Source organism: Panthera tigris, chromosome C2 (assembly GCF_018350195.1).
Source record: "Panthera tigris isolate Pti1 chromosome C2, P.tigris_Pti1_mat1.1, whole genome shotgun sequence".
Taxonomy (NCBI): domain Eukaryota; kingdom Metazoa; phylum Chordata; class Mammalia; order Carnivora; family Felidae; genus Panthera; species Panthera tigris.
The window spans coordinates 76,923,604-76,951,397 of record NC_056668.1 but is presented as its reverse complement, the minus strand read 5'-3'; the positions used below and the strand labels follow the sequence as shown (position 1 = coordinate 76,951,397).

The following is a 27,794-nucleotide window of genomic DNA, read 5'->3' as shown; positions in this document are numbered from 1 at the left end:
AAGGTAGTCAACGAATATTAAAATAGTCCTCATAATAAAAGAGCACTCAGTCAACCGTGTAGCCTCCTTACTGAGGGGGAGGAGAATAGCTCACTTTCCCTGGAGGGCCTGAGAAAGATCGGTTTACAGGCGTCAGCATGGGGTGTGACCCTTCTTCTCTCCATCTTGGCGCTGGCACGTGCCTCGGGTGACCATCACCTCACATTAGCCCACAGTCTGGCCCGAAAATGTTACCACAGTGCCTTTTCTCCCCCACCCAAAACACACTCAGCCCTTTCACTGACCTGGCTTCTGATTGGAGGCTGGTTGCTTTGGATAATGACCTCCAGGACCCCTCTGTGGGTTACAGCCTGTTCGCGTTACTCTTACCACAACTTAAGACGTCTGCGGTGGGGTGTGAGGAAAAGTAAAAGACCGGTATTTTCACATCCCCAGGTACCAGAAGCTCAGAAGACTGACAACGTTCCAGCCACCTGAGTGGGCCCAGGGCTCGCAGCTGCCCATGTGTCCCTTCCAGACAGGCTGCTTGCTAAAATGAGGGATCTTCTTCAGTACGCCGCCTGCTTCTTTGCCTTTTTCTCTACTGGGTTCTTGGTTGTGGCCACCTGGACAGACTGTTGGATGGTGAATGCTGACGATTCCCTGGAGGTAAGAAGTCAGCACCTTCTTTTCCTGACCCAAGCCTGTCCAAATTTTCTCTCAGCCCCGCTGTCTCAGGATGCTTACTGGGGATAGAAATAATAGCCAACATGGATGGACTTACTCCTTACTACTTACTGAGTCTTATGTTAGCTCATTTAATCCTCACAGCTGATCTATGAGGTAGTCATTGTTATTATCCCATTATATAGATGAGGTAACTGGATAATCCCTCTTTTTTCTTAAGGATAAATTCCCATAAGTGTAACTACATAATCCCTGCCACTGAGTCTTCTAGAAACTCACCTCTTCCACTGCTGCTTATACTAAATTATAATAACATTCCAGTGACAGCCTTTCTCATAATCATTTTCTAATTTGGATGACAGCATTATGACTGGCCTCTCTTAGAGTGATAATCTAAGAAACTGAGTAATCAAGCTCAAGGTGTATAAAAACCTACCCATTTCCTACATAAGAGGAATTGTTATTTTAAGGTGCTTCCAAGTAGGAGCGAGAGGAAGAACAAATCTTTCCAGTGGGTCCCAAAGTATGGGGGACAGATATGGATTTAAGAAACTCTCAAAAATAAGTTGCTCTTGGAAGCCAACTGTTAACACAAATGAGTGAGTGGTTCACATTTGCAGATTTTATTTTTCTTACTGGAGAAGCTCAGAAAGAAACCATTTTGAAATTTACAGTAATTTCCTGCGGCTATAGGAATGTGAGGAAGGTAGAACTGATTAAAAATCAAATCTTCAAAATCAGCTACTATTCATTAGTGAGGTTTCAGAAAAAGTAGGTAAGAAAAGAAACAATATATCAGGAACTCAATGACTATGCAGCAACCCATTCTACTCTCTTACTTATATCCTGAGGGGAACAATTTGTTCTAACAAACGCTATAATATCACCTCTATGAAGTTTAGGAAAGATACCCAAGAGCTAGTTTATATATTTTTTTCTCCTAATTTTATTTATTAGACTCTCATGTTACAGTTAGAAACAGAAAGTAATGACCTTTCTATTCTGCTGTGTATTATTTTGGCTTGCTTTATTTATTTATTTATTTATTTATTTATATTTAGCTTTTAATTTTCCTCTGACTTCTACATGGCATTTCAAAACCAACAGAGTTATAAATACTTCTTTAGAGCTAGAAAATTATGTGCCTGAAAATTGTGATAGAATTGAAATACTGCAAAGGATGTGTGCTATATGTGAGTCCAGTGATGTATTTTATCTGGCCTCGCATGTAAGTGGTGAATGAAAAAAAGAATGCCTTTTGAACAGTGCTAAGAGAAAAGTGCAGATAAAAATGTCTGCTGCCATCAGCTCCCCAGAATCCAGACTGCCAGTAGTAGGAGATTAATTTAGAAATATATTGGACTCTAGCACACACAAAATTATTTTTGAAAAATATGCAAAATCTCATCTAAAAGCACTGTTAAAATATTTTCTGAAACAATTTGAAAATCTTTCTGCTTAAGCCGACAGAAATACTAACTTCACTTGGCAAGAATGGAAGTTTAGGAAGGGTCAGACCTTGCTGAGGGAGATTGAGAGTCCCGGCATTTAAAGCATTTTCTTGCTTGTATCTCAGTACATCCAACCAATTTGCCATCTGCTCTGTGCAAGAACACTTCTAGTTAAAATGAATGGTATGAGCAGTCCAGGTTATTCACCTCGAGTAAATCCTTGCTAACCTTGGACAAGAGTTAGTATTTCTTAGCTTCTTTCTTATTTCCCATATTTGAAACATACTATGCAAACATTCTCCAAGACGCTTCCACATTAAAAGAAATACTGTAACAAATGAGGCTTCTGCTCTCCAACAATCTCTATTTGTCAGTATTTTCAATGCGACAGGGACCTCTTGTAATAATTCCTCCTTCAGTTGGCCAATATATGAAGACATACAATTATCCACAGATTTCAGTGTTCTGATACCCACTGACTCAAGTCTGTTACTCTTGCTCCTTGCTTCCTTCCTTATGTATGTATCATTTTTGGTCCACATGAGCAGCTCACTTTAAACAACTATTGGACAAAAGTCAACACAGTAAAAGCGCTTTTAAAAAACCCACCTGTGCAGTATTTAAGCAAAAAGGAGTATTATGAATTTTTAGCTTTGTTGGCTTTGTTAATCTTCTAGAGCGATGGAGATGGAAACTGGAAAATGGATTCAACAGTTCAATTCAACGTAACAAACATGGAATGTATGACATATAAAAAGTACTGGGCTAATCTTCCTAGGGGAGGCAAAGATAAAGCGGGAATGGGTCATGCCTTCTAGGAGTGGACATTTAGTAGAGAAAAAAGATACACATGGAACTATAATGAAAGGCATAGGCCAGTTCATATTTGAGAAAGAAATGAACAATATACCATTGAAGCAAAGAAGATAGAATGATTATTTCCTGTTGAGGACATTGAAGCTGGCCTCAGGGAGGAAAAGGCATTTGAGCAAAGCCTCCAAAAGGACTTCAAAAGGTAGAAATGGCAGCAGGGGCCTTCTAGACGAGAGGATACACGGCAAAAGTACAGAATGAGTAAAAACTCAAGGCTTGTTAGAGGATTAAGATGAATAACCGGGAGCACAAGGCAGAAAGAGCTCAAATACTCTTTTGTCTTACTACAGCATACTCAAAATAGTATAAAACATTATTTTGCCTTACTCATGCCTCCGTTGAAGAAAGTTCTTTGCATTAAGTAAAAATGTTAGGAGAAAAGAAATGGCACACGGATGGCACAGTGCACAGCTCCAAACCAGGGACCAGGGACCCTGCTCCTTCATTACTGATTCCTGTGTCTCTGGGAGGACTGATGCGGTGGAAAGATCTAGGGCTTCGAGATTATTCCAGCCTGTGTTCGCATCTTACCTGTCTTCCATTGAGCAAGCCCCAGCTCTGTCTTCAATTAGCTCAGTTTCTTCAATTAGAAGATGAAGTAAACTCCATAGTTTTAAGATCCTTCCTCAGTCTTCATGTTGTTTAACACAAGGACTCCTTGACTATGACTGTCTGTGATCCCAAAGTCATGGCCACTCACTGAAGGACCCATGGTGTCTACAGTCTCCCCAGAAACTTCCATCTGGAATCTAATGCAAACCTTCTCTGTTTCTCTGTTACTTCCTATGTTCTTCCTTCCATATTACTCCATTCCTCATTACTTATTTCTTCTTGTCCTTCCCTCCACCCTCTTTTTCTCGATACTTCCATTCTCCTTTTTTCCCTGTCTCCTTTCTTCCCTCTTCTACCCCTTATGCTCTTCCTCTCCTTACTTATTCTTTTTCCTTCCCATAATTTCCCCCTCATCTCTGTTTCCTTCCCTCTCTCTCTCTCCCTTTATTATTTTCTTTCTATCTTCTTTCATTCCACAAATACTGTCTGATACCTCTGTCCCCTGGGGTTGCCGTGCGAACAGGTTTGGAAGGAATATGTGACCTGGATCTACCTTGGGTTGTCCCAACATTACTGGGAGTTATGGGCAAGTAAACTGAAAGTTGCCATACGGTGTGACAAGCACCATGATAACAAATAACTCTGAGTGATTGGCTCACCCAATCTTAGAGAATGAGTAAAGTCACCCCAGAAGAAACACCTAGCATAGGACCTAAGGACAGGTGAGTAAGGAAGAAGTAGAGAGTATTGCAAGCACAGGAAATAGTATGGGCAGTGATCCAGGTATGAGAGTAATATATGTGTCTTTGGACTATGTCAGCATGGTAAGAATTTCCAATGTAGGTAGGAGACTATAGGAGCTTGGTCATCAAAGGCTTTGTGTTCAAGTAAAATATAGATCTTACACTGTAGTGAAAGGTGTTTCACTGTAAACAAATATGCACATGTGTTTTACAAATATCAATTGTTGTGGCTACTTATGGGGAAAGGTTAGAATGAATAGAAGGAAATGTAGGAGACTAATTGGGAGGTCTTTGCCGTAGAACAGGAGGGAAACATTGATGGCTTGAACTAGTGAGGCAGCAAGCATAGAGAGACGTGAAGATATGGGAAGCTCTAAAGAACTTGAATGGATAGGATTAATAAGTGCATGTGGAGAAAGGAGCTGATTCAAGGGACAAGCCAAGGTTGAAATCCACTTTACTGTTTTTAAGCAATTAGAGGAATGGTGGAGTCACTCACCAAGAGCTCAAATGGAGGAAAATGAGTCTCTGTACAGAAGTCATTAAGCAGCAATGTCCCTGGACCATCCCACTATTTTTTCCTCACTGAGATTTTTATACAGCACCTCGAGGGGGCCAGGAGTGAAATGCTTTCTAGTGGGAAAGTTCACAGGTTGGACTTGATGTGAGAGGACCCTAGATTAAATCCCACACTCCCAGGCAATACCTGTATGCTTTTAAATAGCAGACATTTAAATTGCTGTAAAGCACATTTTTTCTTCTGTAAAGGGAGGATAATAATGTAATAAGTGCCTTGTGAGGATTAAGCTTGTGAGCTTGTCCTAAAGCATTTACCACAGTCCTGGGCAAATACAAATCAGTCAATAAACGAGAGATATATTATTGTCTATTTGCAGTTTATTGTTTTGTTTTTGTTCTGGAGGAGAAGATGACATTTTGTATAATGTTCACTGAAGGGAGAGATATGAGATTTAAGTTCTATCCCTGTGTTAGCTATTGATTCTCTTGGAGAAATTTTGTTCACTTCTCTGAGCTGTGGTTTGCCCATTTTTATACTTATGACTGTTTCCTTTTTATCTAACCAGGGAATAAGAGCAAACAATAGAGACAAAGTAGCATAAGTTACCTATTAAATGCATTTTAAAAAGAAAAATGAACTGAATTATTATTATTAGTTTGTTAACTATATTAGAAGATATGAAATTCTTCATATACCACACTTAAATAAAAAAAAGTAGTTTCTTGGCAAAGTTCTTTCAATTATCAGAGGGAAAGAATGTTTTCACAAGATTAATCCGTTTTCAGTTAATCTTGCGTTAATTATTTACTGAGAATTTGCTATACACCAAGCACGATTATGATTAAAATTTTATTACTTCAAATGAAGGTTTCTCACATTTGGATTTATTTTATCCCCATGATCAGGTTCTTCCCTGGGATTTCTAATTACATTAATGATGCCGCAGTTGTTTTGGATATAAAATAAATATTAAAATTATCATACCTGCATGTACTCTGATTATATATATATATATATGTATGTATATATATATATATACTGGTTTTACTTTCCCGACTCATTGCAAACTCATTCAGCAGACATTGGCGGCTACAAATATTCTCTTGTTCATCTCATGATCTCCTCCTCTTCACACTAATTTCCACATCATGGAAACTCATGATTCACATGAACTGACAGGGTGCATCTATTAAGATACTTGGCATGTTTATGAAAAGAATGAATATAATGCGATGTGATCTTTGGAAATCACACATTGAGCCATAAATGAAAAGTATCTCTGTGGGGAGACCACCACCATTTTCTAGGCAAGGCTTTTTAATCTTAGTACAATTTAAAATTGTTGAAGATATGGATTTCGTCCCTTTTTTTAAAAAGGCAGGAATAAAAATCTAATTCCCTGGGATGTACAATAAGGTTGGTGAAGAGTGTATTCTGGTCCAGAGAATATAGCTTTTTCTGCCTGGTGCTTTAAATAAAGACAGAAATGAAGAAAAGAAGAGAGGAAAAAGTAAACTAATATTTTATTACCATTCACTCAGCAAACACTGACCTGTCACAACCGATGCAGTAGTCATTGCAAAGTTAGGATGCCATGCTTTCATAAGCATTCTAAGATGATTAAATGTGTGATTTAAATAAATTAAACAATAAATGTTAAAACTGATATATTTAGGGGTGCCTGGATGCTTCAGTCGGGTAAGTGTCTGGCTCTTGTTTTCAGCTGGGTTCATGATCTCATGATTCGTGAATCTGAGCCCCACATCAGGCTCTGAGCTGACAGAGCAGAGCCTACTTAGGATTCTCTCTCCCTCTCTCTCTGCCCCTCTCTCACTCGTGCACTCTGTCTCTCTCTCAAAATAAATAAATAAACTTAAAAAAATAGAAATGTTTAGTTCAAATATGTAAATTAGGTAATATAACCATGAAGACCATTTTACCTACTAAGTAAGTATTATCTCGTTCTTGCCATTTTTACTTTTAGCCAGCCTCCCACAAATAAACAGGCAGAACTAAACCAAATGTATTTCAGCAAATAACTCGTGGCACATAAATGGAGAGGAAAGGAAAGGTAACATCTATTATGCTTACTTTAATCTTGCTTCTTTACCTTTATAAATGACTGTTTTGAGTTCTTTTAGACCTTGGGATAGTTATATATATATATATATATATATATATATATATATATATATTTGAGAGAGAGAGAGCATGAGTGGGGAAGAGGGGCAGAGGGAGAGATAGAAAGGGAGAGAGAATCTTAAGCAGGATCCATGCTCAGCATTTATCCCTACATAGAACTTGATCCCAGGACCCTGGAATCATGACCTAAGCCAAAATCGGGAGTCATACACTCAAGTGACTAAGCTACCCAAGTGTCCCAATAATATAAAATATTAAAATGAAAAGTTCAGAATCCTGGTATAAAAAAACTCAAATGCATTTCATGTTAAAATTGGAATTGTCTCAAGTATTAGTAGTAAAGTATGTTATTTACTATGGAATTATTAAGGTTTTGCATCTTAATGAGTATATTTAAGTAAATACTGGTAACAGCTAAGTTGTATCTTCCGTATTAAAGAACATTAACACAAGAATGGTAAAGTGGTGTGAAAAGCATAAATTCCTATAATAGGTGTGTGCAAGGTGGTTTTTAAAATAGTACATCTTCATGGCTTATTCTACTTTTCTTTTGGGTTTTGCATACTTCTCTCTCTATGTATTATATTTACACACACATCTCAGTGCATATGCACTTATAACTTAATGAGCATTGACAAAGAAAAATCTTATTTTATAGTGGCCAGCCAACAATACATATTTATTCAAACTATTGAGTATATAAATATATTTTTCCCCACACAGCTGGAAGAAAAATAAATGCCGATTAATTAAAATATTTTTAAGTTTCTCTAATTCCCAAAAGATATATAAAATACATGGAGGCAAGACAAACACATCCAGTACTACAGGAAACAAGACAAGGCAGGCAAAATTATATGTTGCTGTCTGTAAATATTTCCAGAGTGACAAGGAAAAAAAAAATGGCAAAGACAAGGGTAGAGAAGCCTTAATGGGAAGTTGCTAAAGAGATGGGAATAGGAAATCCCAGGATTAAGGAACTAATTTAGGATACTATAAATTCAACAGGGAAGAGACGTGGTCAGTATGGTGTCCTAAAGAATTTTCTGAGTGGTATCCTGCTCATCCCGTGTCCTGTGGTAAACACTTACTTCCCAGAGCTGGTCGAGTAGATAGGGTCCAGCCTGAAAATAAATCAGTGTTAACTCTATAGTCTAAATCATAATTCTTTGACTCCCAGATTCAGCTGTTTTATCCATTCAGTCAAGTCAGAAGCATATATTAAGCACCAGTTGTGCATAGAGTGTATCAGTAACCATTATCTAAAGACAGATAGTTAATGTGAATTTTAAAAAGTGACCAGGGCGCCTGGGTGGCTCAGTCGGTTGGGCTTCTGACTTTGGCTCAGGTCATGAGCTTGCTTTCGTGATTTGGAGCCCGCATCAGGCTGTGTGCTGACAGCTCAGAGCCTGGAACCTGCTTCGGATTCTCTCTGCCCCTCCCCTGCTCGCACTCTGTCTCTGTCTCTGTCTCTCTCTCAAAGGAAATAAAGATTCAAAAAAAAAGAAAGAAAAAGTGACCAATTTTTTTTTTCTTAATAAACATCTTTTGAGCATCCATTATGTTCCAAGCAGGAGGGTCTGTAAGCTCCTTGAAGCGAGGTGCCATACCTTTCTTGGGCTTTGCTTTATCCCCAGCATTTTGTTAGTCTGTTGACTGGCACATGGCAGATCTTCAATGAATATAGTTTGAAAGAGGACAACAGACAGACTTGGGAGACAGATGTCTGCAAATGCACAGAAGAATAGTAATGCAATATTGTAAATACTATAGAAAATATGGACAGATTATGGTATGATCTAGGAATAAATTAACCCTAGCTGGAGAAACTGGGAGAACTTCTTGGAAGAAGGAGTATCTTTGAAGTGCCATTTGAAGGATAGGTAGAAATTTGACAAATTGAAGGCAAAGGGAGTCATTCTCATTATTATACACAAGGAGTGAGAAAGTTAAATGCTGTTAGGAACCAGGTAACCAACATCCTTGAGAGAGGCAGATTGGGGGAGGAGGGAGGAGGAGGAAAACTGTGAGTACAAGCCCCATCTAAAGGAAGCAGCCAGTCCCTTGGCGCTAATCATTGTTATGTGGGACTGAGGAGTCCAGGTGGCCAGCATGACTAAGTTGCCAAAGGAAAGCAGAAATATGGACTGTTCTATAAGATCTCTGTTTTACTATTGTAATGAAATAATATTAAGAGATTTATGCCAGCCTCATGTTTATGACTTGTGCTTTTATTGTTACATCTTGGATAAACTGAGTTCTCCCCATTTAGGAGATAATCTCCTCACGTCAGGACAGATATTCATTGAAATAATATAGAAATCCCTCTAGTATCATTATCTGTATTTATTAATGTATAAATTGCATGTTAAAAGAGTAAGCTTAAAACTGCAATCTTCTATTTTGAATGACCTTGCAAGATAAGAATTATTAGTTAACATTTTGCATTTTTGCCCTTTAAGAAAGGTTAATCATAATATTTGAAGCATCAGTCTCCTTTTTAAACAGAACCTTGTCTTAAAACTTTTAAGAATTTAGATTTACTTGCCTTTGAGAGAGTTCTTAATAAGCCTCTGTATAACACAGGAATAAGTAAGTGAAGATTATATATTAGAACCAAGGAGGGCTTCCCTAAATATGATAAATACCATAAAAAATTTTAACCTTGTCTTTGTGCACAAAGGCACCTTTAAGGGTGTCTCCAGTAAGTGCTATATTAACACAGAAGTTTAGTTAATTACAGCCACTATTCTCACGTACCTTAACCGAGTGTGAATACCAAGCAATCTAATAGTGTGCCCCTGAGCATTAATACCTAATGAAATTAGATTCCTGTTTCCTCTAATGAGCTCATTGCTTTTCTAAATATGGTCATTGCAGGTAAATGATCAATAGCCTTGAAAATGACACCACTGCTGGATTATTTTGCCAAGAGACTCTTTTTTAGTGTAAAATGAGTTTCCTACATATATATCTCAGGTTCCTTTCTAAATAACCTCATATATAAAAAGAAATACCACAGTAGGAATGTTTGTTTGTTTGTTTTAATGGGGCTATGTTAGACAGCAGGAATTATGGACAGTCACTGTCTAATTATGGAACAGTGACTTCAAATCCGTATAACCTAGCTCTAGTTGGTATAAACTGGATCCAGTATGTTCTTGTTAATTGAGGGACTGAACAGGAATAAGCTATGAGAAGTCCTGTTTTCTATTTCAGTATAACAGTTCTGTACCAATCATCTCTACTGTATTTGTCTCCTAGGGCTGCCATAACAAATTACCACAATTTGGTGGCTTAACACAAGAGAAATTTATTCTGTTGCAGTTCTGGAGGTTACAAGTTTGAAATCAAGGTGTTGACAAGGCTGTGCCCCCTCTGAAGGCTCTAGGGGAGAATCTGTTCCTCTCCTCTTCTGGCTTCTGGTCACTACTCCATTCCTTGATTTACAGCCACATCACTTCAATCTCTGCCTCTCTGGTCATAGTACCTTCTTCTCTACGTGTCTCTCATTAAAGCACTTGGCATTAAATTTGGGGCCCACCCTGGTAATCCAAGATGATCTCATTACCTCAAGATCCGTAACTTCACTACATATGCAAAGTCCCTTTTTCCTTTTTTTTTAAATATGAAATTTATTGTCAAATTGGTTTCCATAAAACACCCAGTGCTCATCCCAATAGGTGCCCTCCTCAATACCCATCACCCACCCTCCCCTCCCTCCCAACCCCCATCAACCCTCAGTTTGTTCTCAGTTTTTAAGAATCTGTTATGTTTTGGCTCCCTCCCTCTCTAGCCTCTTTTTTTTTTTTTTTCCTTCCCCTCCCCCATGGCCTTCTATCAAGTTTCTCAGGATCCACATAGGAGTGACAACATATGGTATCTGTCTTTCTCTGTATGGCTTATTTCACTTAGCATCACCCTCTCCAGTTCCATCCATGTTGCTACAAAGGGCCATATTTCATTCTTTCTCATTGCCACGTAGTACTCCATTGTGTATATAAACCACAATTTCTTTATGCATTCATCAGTTGATGGACATTTACGCTCTTTCCATAATTTGGCTATTGTTGAGAGTGCTGCTATAAACATTGGGGTATAAGTGCCCCTATGCATCAGTACTCCTGTATCCCTTGGGTAAATTCCTAGCAGTGCTATTGCTGGGTCATAGGGTAGATCTATTTTTAATTTTTTAAGGAACCTCTACACTGTTTTCCAGAGCATCTGCACCAGTTTGCATTCTCACCAACAGTGCAAGAGGGTTCCTGTTTCTCCACATCCTCGCCAGCATCTATAGTCCCCTGATTTGTTCATTTGAGCCACTCTGACTGGCATGAGGTGGTATTTGAGTGTGGTTTTGATTTGTATTTCCCTGATGAGGAGCGACGTTGAGCATCTTTTCATGTGCCTGTTGGTCATCTGGATGTCTTCTTTAGAGAAGTGTCTATTCATGTTTTCTGCCCATTTCTTCATTGGATTATTTGTTTTTTGGGTATGGAGTTTGGTGAGTTGTTTACAGATTTTGGATACTAGCCCTTATCTGATATGTCATTTGCAAATATCATTTCCCATTCCGTTGGATGCCTTTTAGTTGGCATTTCCCACTCCGTTGGTTTTGTTGATTGTTTCCTTTGCAGTGCAGAAGCTTTTTATCTTCATGAGGTCCCAATAGTTCATTTTTGCTTTTAATTCCCTTGCCTTTGGGGATATGTCAGGTAAGAAATTGCTGCGGCTGAGGTCAGAGAGGTTTTTTCCTGCTTCTCCTCTAGGGTTTTTTGATGGTTTCCTGCCTCACATTCAGGTCCTTTATCCATTTTGAGTTTGTTTTTGTGAATAGTGTAAGAAAGTGGTCTAGTTTCATTCTTCTGCATGTTGCTATCCAGTTCTCCCAGCACCATTTGTTAGAGACTGTCTTTTTTCCATTGGATATTCTTTCCTGCTTTGTCAAAGATTAGTTGGCCATATGCAAAGTCCCTTTTTCCAAAAAAGATAACATCCATACATCCATAGGTTCTGGGGATTAGGACTTGGACAGATCTTTGGTGGGAGAAGTGAGGGAGGGGGCATAATTCAACCCATCATACCTACCCTTCTTCACTTTGATTGTGGTTAGTTAGCAATGTTGAACACTGTCACTACTCAGGTTGTTACGATGTTTAAGTACTTTACTAAGATCACTTATGAGCAAATCATTTATATTGTGTGTTTGTAATTTTTTAATTCTTATAACTATCCTAGCACTATCTCCTTTACGCAGATAAGAAGATTGAGGCTCAAAAAAAGGTAAGATCTTGCCCAAAGATACAACACATTTAAAAAGTATCAACTTAGATTTAAAGTCTATACTTTTTTAGTGGCAGCTTAAATTGCATGCATATCTAACTTGAGATGCTCACATCCATCATTAAAAAATTGGTATGTTAACTTTCACAAGGTAGATCTGTGTTAAATTTTTGGTTATTGCAATTCCTAAGGCAGATAATATCCCCCAAACATCCCTTCAGTTTTAACCTTAGGAAGAGCAAGCCAAAGTGAAGGTTTGTAGAATAATAGTCATAGGACAAGATTAAAGTTAGGGTTTATAACCCTTCACCCCAAGCTATCTTCTCATTTTCAGTGCTGGAGTACTCTAGCCTGAAACGGATTTGGAATTTCTTAAAATGGGTTTTAAGTATACTGCGGTGCTTAAGAACAAGCACACAGATTGCCGTATTTGTGAACTATGCTTGCTTGGGGTTATCACTTACCTTTTATATTCCTCATTCTCCTTATTTGTAAAATAGCTGATAGTAATTGATGTCTCACAGGAGCAGTTAAGGAATAAATGGGATAATAATATACTTAAATAGTAACTGCTTCACAGTATGGACTCAATATAGATTTATTATTACTGATTATGTGTATTTTACCTATAAAAGGACAATAGAAGTACAGCATTGACATTTGTAGTGGAAGAACAAGCAGTAAAGTTTTATTTGGCACACAATACAGCTGCAAGGTAGAGCACCAAGCAAAGCTTCAAAGCACAAACATTCCCTGATACGGTTTCCTTTTGCAGATCAAAGGGTTTTACGTCCCTTCCTTTCTTCTTCACACCAATTTTAATCTCCCCGCTTTGGCATTTCTCTTCCCACATTGTTATTTAGTCTTTCTTTAAGGAAAAAAAAATAAGTTTTTATTTTCCAAGATAATTCTTGGTTAAATTTTACTAAACTATTCCCAGAATCCCAAGGTAATGTGAATCTGTAATTGAATCAGGACAAACAATCATATTAGCTCTGTTCCATATGCATGAGCTGTGTCAAGAATACTTGAAACTATTTCCCATTGGCATGTTTACAATTTTAGGAAATCTTTTGTGACGTGCAGCTTACAGATAAAACATGGAATGGCTCTGGGCACTGGTATCTTTTAGCTCTAGGTGGACACTTAGAATCATCTGCACTATGATTCTAAGTAAAAGTGGTTTCCAGCTGTCAGGTTCTATGACATTAATGCTCAGTTCGTTCACATTCATATCATAGCTGGAACATTTGTAATGTGTCAGTGGAGCAAAGAGGAAGAAGCTGTGGGTCTTTATATTTTATTTGTTGCTGTTCTGAGGTATGGCATTCTTTGGCAATTATTGTAAAATTGTGAACTTCATATACAATAATGCCTTTCTTCATGGGACTCAGTGTTTATCGGGGTGAAAAATTAATGTACATTCTTAATAGACTCAGGACGTCAAGAGTTAGCATTTATTGTTTTATTTATTTATTTATTTATTTATTTATTTATTTTTGATGAAAAATGTCAGCAGAGGAAAAGTGACATAAATTGTCTCCATGTGAAACCATGACTCCACGATCGAACCAGCCATAGACATTTGCCTATATGTAATGAAGACTTTATCTAGTTAGGTACCACTGCCCCCCCTCCCCACCCCATCAGGAAGTGAATTCATTTCCTGGTGGAGAAAGCCTTTAGTTGTTAGTGCTTAAGGGAAAATACTATAAAACACATTGTGTTTGTTGTAAATGAAATTCTGATCACGCTTGCAACCAATGTACTTTACTATCAAACGCACAACAGCCGAGGTCTTCCTTTGATCCAGGGGAACTAGAGTGTGCCTGCATGAGTTGTTTCACACAGTGTCTTCTCCCAACATCTAGGTGAGCACCAAATGCCGAGGCCTCTGGTGGGAGTGTGTCACGAACGTTTTTGATGGGATTCGCACCTGTGACGAGTATGATTCTATCCTTGCCGAACACCCCTGTATGTATGCCTTAGACAACCCCCTTGCCAGGGAGGGATCCCAAACAGGTTTTCATTGTGTGTGTGTGTGTGTGTGTGTGTGTGTGTGTCTCCAGAACTATGGTAAAGTTCTGTCTCATTTTAAATGTTTCCATAAAAAGTTCAGAAACGTGAATTGAAACACATTGGGCATATTTTACCTTTTTCCATGTTGTATACATTCTTTTAAGGTAAAAATATTAACTTCTTCATCTCTGCCCCCTCCCCCCAAATACCTGGCAGAGTGTCTTACACACAGTAGACTTAAAGTAAACACTTTTTAAATTGAGATGAATTCTTCAGGTTGTGGTTACTGGAGGATTAGAATTGACACATTAGATGAAAACCATTTCAGAGATGTCTTTTAGCTGTGATGTAAGTCAAATAGGAAGTTGACATTAATTCATTGAGAGAGTTGCTGAGAAAGAGAGAAGGTGGAAACAGAGGGGGCAGAGACAAAGAGAAAAACAGACATGGAGATAAGCAAAGAGAGACACACAGATTATAGGATCAGGGAATGAAAAGAATCAATACATATGACACACAATTAACAGAAATAGTAAAGCCAGCTCCTTCTTTTTCCTAACCTTTAGCTTTAAATTTTAATTAGGTGTTAACAAGGTCCATATTTCTATGAATAAAGAGATTTCATAGATGAAAAAATGTTATCATTGATTCTCTCAGTTTTTCTCCACAGCAGATATTTATTTATTTAGAACATTGAATCATGCCAAGAAATACTGGTGCTGTTGTTAAAGCTAATTGGTTTTGGTCTCCTTCAAAGCAGATGGGGTATGGTAGAGCCTGGCAACTTTTTTTCTGAAGATAAATGAAAAGCAAATGCTTGGAATGTGACTTTTCCCCTGGACAGCTATTTCAGTCCAGGGATAAGCACTTAAAAGGAGCAGTGCTCTAAAATATCTTCTTCTGCTATTTAGGATTTGAGTTTTTTTTTTTTAACCTAATTCATAAAGCCTATATTTCATTTTTTTTTTTGAAACTTCTTAATTCTTTCTCTTTTTCCCTCCTTGTGGTAACCTACTTCTATCCACGAAAAAGCATGATTTGGTCAATAAAAATGTAAGTTCATGTGGACACTAGGCTATTCCAGAAATGTGGTGCTATGGTGGAGCAGAGAAAAAAAAAAAAAAAGATAAAACATTTCAAACTTGTAAATGTTGTTATGTACATTTATACAAGAATAACAGAAAATCACTCATAAGCTTACTGCACAGAGAAAACTGCTGATTGTATTTTTAAATATTTTTTTTTAATCTTTTGCCTGCACTAGCTCACATTTTAAAATATGTTCTTACCTATTAATTTCAAATAATATCTTAAAAAGTAATTACTTTTGTTTAAGAAATTCCATCATATGCTTAGAGACTACATGTATTCTAAGAAAATAACAACTATGCCCTCTAAGTTAGGATATTACCTATAAAATTTTATTTTTAGTCTTTGATATCTTTTATAGAATCACAATTAGATAACTTTTCCCACTGTCCTATGGACCTAGGATATACAGACTGAGACAAAATTTTTTTTCAGGGCTCTTGTTGATATAGTTAATTTGAGTTCTCTTTTCTCCAGTCAGAATATTTAACATTATTCTAGCAGCCAGTTCTCAGACAATACCTGGGAAAAAAATTCCTGGTTCATTAGCATTAGCAGTCTGCCTGCAGAACTGCCCTCTTAGAACTGGACAGGCCATAAGGCTGGCTGGATAACACCATAGACATGAGTCCTGGAGTTCTACAGAGCATCAGAAATCATGCTATATGTGGGATCAAGGCTTGGAGAGGGGAAAACCAGGGTCACAATTTCAAGGTGTCCCATCCAAAGGCAATCCCGGCCCTGTTGGTCCCAGGTCCAAAAGGGACTTAATATTTAAGGAAGGCACTCCAAAGTGTGGGACTGCTTGGCTTGGGGTGCTGAGTAAGAGACCCACTTCTATATATATAGCCTAGTTAGGCACATATTTTTCTCTTTCTTGAAATTTGAGAAAAATAAGCCTTAGATTTGGCCTAAATTAGAAATATAAATCTAAATTTTTTGAAATAATGCCATATATTAAGATCTTAAATATTCACCTATTAATTAGGTAAAAGCTGATTTTATGCATTGATTCCCTCTCTTAGATGGATTATAAAGGTATTTTTTTATTTTAAATAAATTGGCCACATTTTACAAGCAATCTGTTACTAAATCAGCCCTAAATTTATCTCACCACTGCAGAAGAATTATTTAAAATACAAGGAAGCCCCCATCACTATGAAAATAAAACATAATTACAATACCCTCAAAAAGAATAAATTGTATTCCTTCTTTCCATTAGCGAGCTAAAATAGTAGTAGTTTTGACATCAGGTAATTAACCCTCCATTTCTGACAAAATTTCCCATTTTTAAGTTAGCATAACCGAGACTCACAGTTCAAGAGGTTTTCACATTTGAGGATGCTTCCACTGCAGAAGATGATTGCTACTATTCCACTTCTACTTACCTAATACCCTCTTCCCTGGACCTTCTACCACATATTCTCATTGGCCATAGTTGAAATTTGCTCAGTTGACAGTGCAAGATTAAAGGGTTAAGATGGAATGTTGGCCAAGAAGGGTCACCCCTGGAGGCGATGAAAAAGAATATGATCTGGCCTTTAGAAGTAGTCTTCGACTAAATAACAGAAGCTCTGTAGCTCCTCCTCCTTCTAAAGAGATGGCTTTAGAAGAGATGGCTCCCATTAGCTTGAACGGGCAAAAGACATCTTGAATCATTTTATCCTGCTCTCCTGTACCAAATTTTAACCAGTTATTTTAAGTATATTTTTCAATGGAACTTCAAACAACTGTAGTGATCGTTTATTTCTTAAATATTCATTGGGCAACTTCTGCAGAATAGATACTCTACTTTCAATTGAGTATTCAGCTATAATACTTGTGAACAAGTCTCATTCCAGAACAAGAAACAAACAAGGAAAAAGGTATTTAGTGTACACGATAGGCCAAGCATTTTGCTAGGGGCCGACAAGTCTAAGTAATAATCAGTGCTTAAACAAATAATAATACCGATAATCTCATGATATTTTTGCATTTTATGAAAAAAAAATCCAAGTTCATGCAAATTTAAATTCTAATTCAATAGGCATTTGTTAATGTATGTAATTATCTGTTTTTTGGCATACCTCGACATTAACGTGTTTCCTTCCTCTGACCATGATTTAACCACATGCCCTGATCTTCCAGTGAAGCTGGTGGTAACTCGAGCGTTGATGATTACTGCAGATATTTTAGCTGGATTTGGATTTATCACCCTGCTTCTTGGTCTCCACTGTGTGAAATTCCTCCCTGATGAGCCATACATCAAAGTCCGCATCTGCTTTGTTGCTGGAACCATATTACTAATAGCAGGTACTCTCTGCACTAGGGATGGGGGTAGAGGTGCTCATCTACAGTCTTGAGATGAAGGAGGATGCTGTTGTGAAGCAGTTCATTTTTTTTAAGTTTATTTATTATTAAGTTTTGTTCCAGAGAGAGAGGAAGAGCACACGTGCACATGTGCACATGAACAGGGGAGGGGCAGAGAGAGGGGCAGAGAGAGAATCCCAAGCAGGCTCCACAGTATCAGCGCAGAGACCAATGTGGGGCTCTATCTCATGACCCTGAGATCATGACCTGAGCCAAAATCAAGAGTCAGTCACTGAACCGACTAAGCTATACAGGTGCCCCGTGAAGCTGTTCATTTTAACATCATATGTGACTTGCTTTTCTAGATTGAAGGAATAAGGAGCACATCAGCCCTTCTTTCTTCAGCTGTGAAATCAGATAATTAATTTTTTGTTACGATGTTAGATGAAAGTTTATTGAAGTCCTCAAACTATTTTTAACCATTTAAAAAGTTATATAATGGTTTAAAATTTTCAAATAATTTATTTTTTATTATTCTTGAAGTTAAATCCTAAAGTCCCAAGGTCCCATCTCCTTACCTGTACCCACTGTAAGAGTAGGCAATTCTTTAGCAATTCTTTAGCAACTAAGTTGTGCCAAGTCCTATGTCAGGTTTTCTTATGTGCCAACCCATCTGAATGTAAATATAACAATAAGCAGATTATATCTCCACTTAAGAGGCAGATGAATAAATGGAATTCTGAAGGATAATAAATCAAGCATGACTTATAAACAAGTCAAGAAGCACTTTACATGGTGTTTATTGATGAAAAAGCATCATTAAATTCTGTCATTAAATTCACTTTAGTCTTTCTCTGTCACAATATGATGTCTTCTTAAGACCTTAATGCAAGTTGGGAGAAAATACACTGTCCAAGAGATCAAAGTGCAGGAAGATTGAAAACCAATGGGCACACCCCCAGAGAGGAAACTATCTTTTTTTTTAATGGTAGTAGTGAAAATTTAGCAAAGCAAATATAAGTGATAACTTCACCAGGAAGTATAAAATGAATGGATAGGGATTTTGGAAATAAAAATACTTGCAGAGGTGTCTGGCTGGCTCAGTCAGTAGAGCATGCAATCTTGATCTCAGAGTTGGGAACTCGAGTTCCACGTTGGGGATAGAGTTTACTTAAGAAAAATTTTTTTTAGGGGCACCTGGGTGGCTCAGTGGGTTAAGCATCCAACTTCAGCTCAGGTCATGATCTTGCTGTTCCCGAGTTTGAGCCCCACATCGGGCTCTGTGCTGACAGCTCAGAGCCTGGAGCCTGCTTCAGATTATGTCTTTCCCGCTCTCTTTCTCTCTTTGACCCTCCCCCACACATGTCTGTCTTTCTGTCTCAAAAATAAACATTAAAAATTTTTTTTAAATTTTTTTAATACTTGGAGATATATATGTGTGATTTTTGACCTTAGGCCAGTTTCTTAACTGGTCTTCTTTACTTGATCTGCAAAAGAAGGCCACGTCCCAGCAATAAAATCTATTCTGAATTGCTGTTGTAAAGATCCAGTGTGGACAGAGTGAGCCCATAGCAGAGAGCCTAACCCATCACACAGTCAAAACTGGGGCCTCCCTGAATTTTTTCACACAAGCATTGAGTCAAGGCCTGATGATCCTTAGGTTGTATTAAAAAACCATAAGAACTTAGTAAGTTTTCCTTTTTAAGACATTTATTCTCATGTCTAGGTTGGCCTAGTGATAACATAGAGCTTTTGTATGTAACCATGTGTTTTATTTAACAAATTTAAACACCATTTAATGCATACAGTTTTGTTCCAGAATACTTTCTGAGATACCACTATATATGCCACTTTTGATTTAAAAAAATAAAAATCAGCTAAATTTTAAAATATGAGTTGATGAAAAATTCCCTATAGGAATGGATGAAGAAATGATGAAATTAAATTTCCAGATATTGCCAAAGGCTTGAAACCATCATTTGAAATTACTATGCCAAGGGTACCTGGGTGGCTCAGTCAGTTAAGCCTCTGCCTCTTGATTTTGGTTCAGGTTATAATCTCATGGTTCATGAGTTTGAGCCCCACATTGGGCTCCGTGCTGGTGGTGTGGAGCCTGCTTGGACTTCTCTCTCTTTCTCCCTCTCTCCAATCCCTGCCCCCCCACTCACTCCGTCTCTCAAAATAAATAAACCTAAAAAGAGAAGAAATTAGATATATATTATATAATTATATTATATTACATATAATAAATATATATATAATACATGAAATACTAACACCATACATATATATAAATATATATGACATGCTATTTTCATATGGTATAAAATGAAATATATGCATATTTCATATATATATGTATCTATGTGTGTTATATGTATATATAATTTTATATAATCTCTTTCTAAGTTTTAAAAAAGGAATTTCCATCTTAAACCCATAGATGAGAAGTATTGTAGAAAATAGGTGGTAATTTATACCCTGTTATCTAAAGGTTATGTGTTCATTATCTGTCCTTAAACTTCTTGCATTAAACAACTGGGAAAATAATGCAATGAAATGGTGACTTAAATACATATCACAGACCCTCTAGAAAAGAATGTGAAACACCATTTTCACATAGCATTTTGTCCTATAGCTCCTCACCTTTTTTTTTCCTGCACCTTAGCACTGATGTGCAATTTATACCTTTAAAGCAAGCGGACTCTACTGGCATCATTCCAAGCCAGTCAAATTGTCAGATAGACTAATTTGGGGGGTTAAATTTTGTTTAAAAGGAATAAAATTTCTTAGTTTGTTCTCTCATGGTGTGCGGGTAGTAGGTAAGAATTTATTTTAAAATAAAGACAATTTTTACTCCAGTTATTTGTTTTTAAGTCCAACAGACTAAAATTATTGACTTCAAAAAACATAGTTTCCATATGGGTGCTGATTATGTAGCTGACACAGCTTTAATTGTGGGTCCAGGGGGTGGGGCAGAGAAGAATAGAATATTCTTAAAGATATATACTTTTAATTAAAAAATCAATAGAGTGAACGTATGCTGTGTATTATTTGTCTTCGATTTTGTGTTCTTTCTTTTTTTCTGTTGTTTTTCATATTTCCTTTTACACAGCATTCAAAATAACATGTGAGAGAGGAAAATTAAAGAAAACCACAATGATCATTTTAAGTTTACACAAACAGATGAACACTGCATTTTAAAATTTTTGTATTTCTCTTTATGTATAAACTGATACATAATTTGGAAGAAACACAAAATAGAAAGCAATTATTATTGCCCCTCCAAATGATTATTATCCCTGTCTAAATGATGCCATCCATTTTGGGTAGCAGTCCATGAACTTACATTTGGAAAGCCTGTATTATTTTAGCAACTTTTCTTTCTTTCAGGTGCCCCAGGAATCATTGGTTCAGTGTGGTATGCTGTTGATGTTTATGTAGAACGTTCTTCTCTGGTTTTGCACAATATATTTCTTGGCATCCAATATAAATTTGGTTGGTCTTGCTGGCTTGGAATGGCTGGGTCTCTGGGTTGCTTTTTGGCTGGTGCTGTCCTGACATGCTGCTTATACCTCTTCAAAGGTAAGAACAAAATAAAATAGCACACTTACTTGCCTCCATTATCAGTCTTCCCAATCTGGTAGAAACAGTTCTCACCAGTGCAAAATAATGTTGCTTACTTGATCCCTACCTCTTATAAAAAATGACACTTGAGAAGTTTCTGTTGTTCAAGGAAAACTGATTTGCAATATTCAAGCCTCATACCTCATAAGTGGTATATTGGGTGGAAAAAAAACACATCTATAACTGTATCCAATATCTAAATATATAATGATGATTTCAATGTGTTCATAATCTTATATATCTAACTTCATCTAATCTACTAAATTTATATCTAGAGTTAAACAGAGAGGTAGACTGAGAGCCAAGTCAAATATTTGTTGTTAAAAAATATAATGTATTACTATTGGGTTTCTAAAAATATTGTTAAAAAGCAAGAAAATCCATCTCCTCATCAGGAAAGAAGGAAGGAGGGAAGGAAGGAAGAAAAGAGAAAGGAAGGAAAGAAGGAAGGAAGGAAGGAAGGAAGGAAGGAAGGACAGAAGAGAAGGAGGAGAGAAAAAGAAGGAAAGTACCTAAGCTTTTAATCTAAAAATAACTTTCCAGATGAAAATCTTAGATTTTATTCTAGGGTTCTTCTTAGATGATTCCTTCTTAAAGTATTTATATTTTTGTTTGTTTATGAAAAGAATGTGTAAAATGACATTTTTCCCCAAAGTTCACTGAATCATAATTATTTCTATACAACTACATTTATCTCTTTCCAACAGATGTTGGACCTGAAAGGAACTATCCGTATTCCATGAGGAAAGCCTACTCAAATGCAGCTATTTCCATGGCCAAGTCATACGTAGCCCCTCGGACAGAGACCGCCAAAATGTATGCCGTGGACACGAGAGTGTAAAGTGCCACACATCAGTCTGTGTATATATGTTCCTGAAATGATCAATCAATATGTTTAGGTTAATACAATAGCAGGTTGATCTAGGAGCACTTACTTAGTCCTCATGTTCAACTAAGTTAATTGCTCAGCTTAATCAGGAAGTTTGATTCTGCTATCACTGCTCTTTTTCTGTTATTCCCATATTCTCCCTCCTTTCTACCCTCCTCTTGCACATGCTCACATACACTTGCCCTGTATTTGCAGATAAGGTTGCTAGGATATACAAATGTTTGTGATTTCATATTGCTATTAGAGATTGTGACATGGTGATATTCAAGTAAAATGATACTTTAAGACCAGAAAGCAACCTTTAAAAGAGGCCAGAGATTCTAATCTTTGAAGGTATTGACAGCCTCTTAGCTCCTTCTCTGGCTTTTGGTTCATTCTTTGTGTTCTCAAGTGAGTGAGTTATTTGATAACTTTGAAGATGATTTTCCACATTTAAACTAGTATATCAAACCCTACTGTTACTCTGACTCTGTTAAAATAGAAAAAAGAAATTAACAGCTTCATCTACCAGCTGCTGGTGGAACTGAAAGATAAGAAGTGTCCCCTCCATACTTAGAATGTCAAAAGCAAATGTCAGATTAATACCAGAGCAGTGGTCACTGTCTTCCTCGTAAACAACATAAGAGATCTGTGTATTATTTTATTGCTACTGTAAGTTTGCTTATATATTGCCAAATTATTAGACCACAGCTGCAACAGCTAAACCAGAGAGTTCAGTCATTTATGTACTGGACATCCAAAAATGTTTCAGAAATGCACCATGTTAAAATTCACTGATTCAGGTGTTCTCCCACCAACTGGATCCTTAGCACCCAGGAAAATATCTGACAAATGATAAAATTTAACAAATATTTGTTGATTGGAAGAAATAAATTCTCACAACTCTCCACTGAAATAAAGATCAGTTTTTCTCACAAAATGTCTATTTGTTGAGAAAAAAATGGAATTATGTATTTAATAATACACGTAAAGAAATTAGTGAATGATTGCTAATAGCATCTTGTTCATATTCACACTGTGGTCATACATTTTTTTTATTTTTTTTTATTTTTTAATTTTTTTTTAACGTTTATTTATTTTTGAGACAGAGAGAGACAGAGCATGAACGGGGGAGGGTCAGAGAGAGAGGGAGACACAGAATCTGAAACAGGCTCCAGGCTCTGAGCTGTCAGCACAGAGCCCGATGTGGGGCTCGAACTCACGGACCGCGAGATCATGACCTGAGCGGAAGTCAGCCGCTCAACCTACTGAGCCACCCAGGCGCCCCCATTTTTTTTAAATGGTAGGGTTTGTTTTTAAAGTTATATAGTTTAATCTCAGGTTTTCTGATTTCTTGTAAGTCACATGAATAACTTAATGCTTTTGCAGTACCTTAACAGGCTATCCACTGAACTAGATAGTAGTTCTCTGGAAAATGGAAATTTAGCTGCGAATTTCTGAAGACCCCCAAAAGAAGTATTTTAAGTTAATAAAAGCTAAAACCAATGTGAAAATAAGATGATGAAAGCCTAGAACATATATTTACATTGAGAGTGGTGTTCATGACTTCACATGGTATCTCTTTACTAGTATTCTCAGGAGAAATTCTAATCTAATTTTAGGGTTAAGAATAACTGATTCACTTTTATTTCATGGATATTATTAACCATGTAATTGACACTTAAAAAATTATTTGTAGATCATGTTTACCTGTTATATTGGTGTCATTCTATGCAGTTTAAAATTAATTTTGTGTTGTTCTTTCTCAACCTTCGTTTTTAAAATTTTTATTCCCATCCTTATTTTATGATACATTGTCTGTCATGTTTTACATATTCTAACAAGTCTCTTGAAATTCTTCTTGGGAAAGTCAGGGTAAAATTAATTAAATAACTCATTAGATTTTAGAGAGATAAATTTTTCCTTCCTCAAAGACTTCATTTGTATGAGAAAATATTTCAGAGGATTCAGAATATTGACATTCATGAGTGTTTTAAAATTTTTCTCAATAAAAATGTCTCGTATATCCTCGGAGAAATATTCATTTTTTTTTATTCCTTTGGGAATGTTTATTACTAATTCACTGTAATTTAATGAATCTTCCCAAAATAAAGCATAACAAAGAATACAGTGACAACAACACAAATAGTAAATAGTGAAGAAGTAATAATTGACATGGTAGCAACTCAACATGCCCAGAAAGAAAAATTAAGATAAGCCCCAAATGTACAAATAGTATCTGATACTAAAATTCAGTCATATCTTGTTACTTGGAACAAGAAAAAATAAAATTTATAAAATTGGACAATTTTATTTACCTATCTCTCCATTAAATCCTATTTTCTAATATCACACTTTTAATGGAAATTAGCCTTTTGTTATTATACACGTTGTATGTGTGCATTACAGAAAGTTGGAGAACAGGGGCACCTGGGTGACTCAGTCAGTTAAGTGTCCAACTTCAGCTTAGGTCATGATGTCACGGTTCGTGGGTTCAAGCCCTGTGTCCAGCTCTGTGCTGACAGCTCAGAGCCTGAAGCCTGCTTCAGATTCTGTGTCTCCCTCTCTCCCTGCCCCTCCCCTGCTCATGCTCTGTCTTTGTCTCTCTCTCTCTCTCTCTCAAAAATAAACATTCAATTTTTTAAAATAAATAAAATAGAGGAATTAACTGAGAATTAGGTAGTAAAAGAATTATTGGAGCAGGCTCTGCAGCTCTTGAGCTCAGAAATAATTATTCCCAAGTAAATAATGTTGGCCCCTGATGTGCAGTAATTAATTGAAAACAACATAATGCACAATGCGATATTGGTTACCCTATGTTTCCATTCAAAAACGCTGGTGATTTGTCACTTAAAATTTTTATTGAGATAATCTTATTATCTCAATAAAAGATAAGGAAGAAAACAAACAAACAAACAAAAACACTAATTATTCCAGCACTTAGAGAATCTATTGAAACAGAGAAAATTATATATGCTTAAGATTTTTCAAAAATTAACAACACAGAACTGTGAATATTAACATCTCTCTTACCAGCATCCATGGACTTCCCTTACAGTCTCTCTCCCAAGAGTTGTACCTCTTATATATTTCTTGTATCCTTTAAAACAAAAAAAAATTAAAATTTATGGCATATATAGATCCTTGGAAAATGTATTCACCATGCTGCTACTCAGTAGTTTCATTTTTAAAATAAAATCAATAATTAAATATATTTGTTGGCATTTTTCCATAACACTTCATTCTTTTTAATGGCTGCATAGTTCATTGTTTATATAAACTGTTATTTATCTCATCTGTCCCTTTAAATACCTTCATTTTTGCAATTATAAGCTATGTGGCAATGGATATTTTTTAAAAACACCTTTGTCTTCATGCAGGATTATAACTATAGCATTACTCTCTATGTCTAAGAGTAGAAATGCTGAATCTATGTGAATATATTAACACTTTTGATGTCTATAGTCAAATTGCACCCCCCAAAAAATGTACTGATTTACACTTTCACCGGTAACATATAAAAGGGCTTATTTCCCTACAGTGCCATCAACACAAGATGTTAACAATCTTTAATATTGCTATCAGTATCATGGGTAAAAAAGGATATTATATTGTTGCTTTGATCTGCATTTATTTAAATAAATTGAGCACCATTGATCAACTTTTTTTTAAATTTTTTTAATTTGCATCCAAGTTATTTAGCATTATAGCGCAACAAAGATTTCAGGAGTAGATACCTTAATGCCCCTTACCCATTTAGCCCACCCCCCCCACAACCCCTCCAGTAACCTTCCGTGTGTTCTCCATACAGTTGATCAACTTTTTAAATAATCACTAATTGTTTGAGCATTTCTGCGGATAGCAATTATAGGTTTTCATGTTTTTGGTCCCATATTATGGTGCTTCCCAAATTTCAAAGCTTATGTTGATGAGCTTCTCAAAGTGTGTTAAACTAACGATGCTATTTGACATGTTTTTAGATGGTACATTAAATATTTATGTTTTATAGCCATCTATTTATTTGTATACGGATTTGAAAAAGCACATTTTCCACTTACAATACAATTTAAAGTTTCCATTTAAAATCCATTTAAGTTTGAAACTGAGTTGAAATATAAAAATAAGTAAAAACACTTTTCAGGTAATCAAAAATGAGATAGTCCATATGTGAAGGACTGGATTTTGGTATACAATGGTTTAATTCTATTTTATTCTTAAAATAGAATATACTGTAAGCAAAAGATACAATAGCTTATTAAATGTCTTTGCTCATACCAAGTTCATTGCTCATACAAAGTAAAAGCACAAGCTAGGATTAGAGTTAGCAAATTAAAAATGGACATACGCTGTGTTAAATAACAAAATTCAACCAAGTAAATGTGAAGATCTAATCGGTTGTCTTGAACACTTCATGAATCAAGCAGCACCCCAATCCAGCAGCAAGCAGAGAGGTGCTCTGAGGAGCTGTACAAAACTGCAAGGTTTTTATAGATGGGGGGTGGGGGCAAGAAAATTATTAGCAAAAGGAAAAGATTGTTCCAGAGGATGCTATTTGCAAAGTGTCTTAACATGCTGATGACCTCATCTTTCTTTGGGGGATGAAGAGGACCCAGGTGACAGACTTATTGGTTTTGATGGAGAAAACAATTCCTGACTGACCTGTTAAGGTCACATTTCTGGGGAGGCTGAACTGCAGTTAGATTGGGTATTAAGCCCCAGTTTGGGAACTCAGTTCAAGTGACACCATTTGGAGCCTGCAGTTTTCTATTTTTTAACAGCTCAAATTCACTATATATGTTTCCAGAGCCAAAAAAATAAGAAAATGATGTTTATTTATTTATATATATGGTTACTTAAAACACATCCCAGAAATCATATTATCCCACTCATAAATACTTCATTATATAATAAAGACCTTTTTGATAATATAAGCACAATACCATTAATGATCAATCAACAACATTAACAATTAATGACTCCTTAATATCAGTTTTTCCAATATCTGATTTGTGGCTATTATCTGCAATATATGTTTTAAATGGATCCAAAATTCCAAATCCAAAATTGTCCACACTTTGCTGTTGATATGACTCAAATCATATACTATGATTTTAATTTCTATAGTCTATATTTGAATCCAGGTTTAGGAGACTTTTGCGAAATGTAAAGTACTATGACATTTCCTTTGCAAAAATTTGACTCCTTCCACAAAACTGACAGCTTTAACATTTCTTGATAGTACTTGGGGGGCGGGGGGAGAGAAAAACCAGAGTTGAAAAGGAAATTGAAAGTTTGAAAGAAGGAAAGGGGATGATTTTGTGATGTAGCTTTCATACAGATAAAGGGACATGAAGCCAATAGACTTCGGTCTTGAATTGTTTTCCTGAATTTGCTGGAGGAGGGACTGGATGTCAGTGGAAAACTGGGGAGGGTTGTTGAAATCATTAAACTTCTCTGCTGTTTTTTAAATTATGATATTGTAAGCCAAGCTAAGCCCAGAGAAGTTGGGGAAGGAATTGAGATATACTCTGGTTGCAAACCATAGTTTCTCCTTTACTAAATTAAAACACACATTACACTATGCCTTTCTTTTCTAAAGCTATTGAGTGGGAAGTATTGATTGGAAAAGGATATCAGGGGATATCTATTTAATAGAGATGGGAAAGGCTTTG

General features: G+C 36.4%; 1 protein-coding gene across 1 annotated transcript; it reads left to right on the top strand.

Moving 5' to 3' along the window:
• Nucleotides 1-318: 318 nt before the first annotated feature.
• CLDN16 (claudin 16) lies at nucleotides 319-22,095 on the top strand. Its single transcript, XM_007083549.3, is given in 7 exon segments — nucleotides 319-462; nucleotides 465-512; nucleotides 514-648; nucleotides 14,102-14,204; nucleotides 17,466-17,630; nucleotides 21,021-21,212; nucleotides 21,962-22,095. Coding segments are annotated over 7 exon segments (921 nt in total).
• The last annotated feature ends 5,699 nt before the right edge of the window (nucleotides 22,096-27,794 follow it).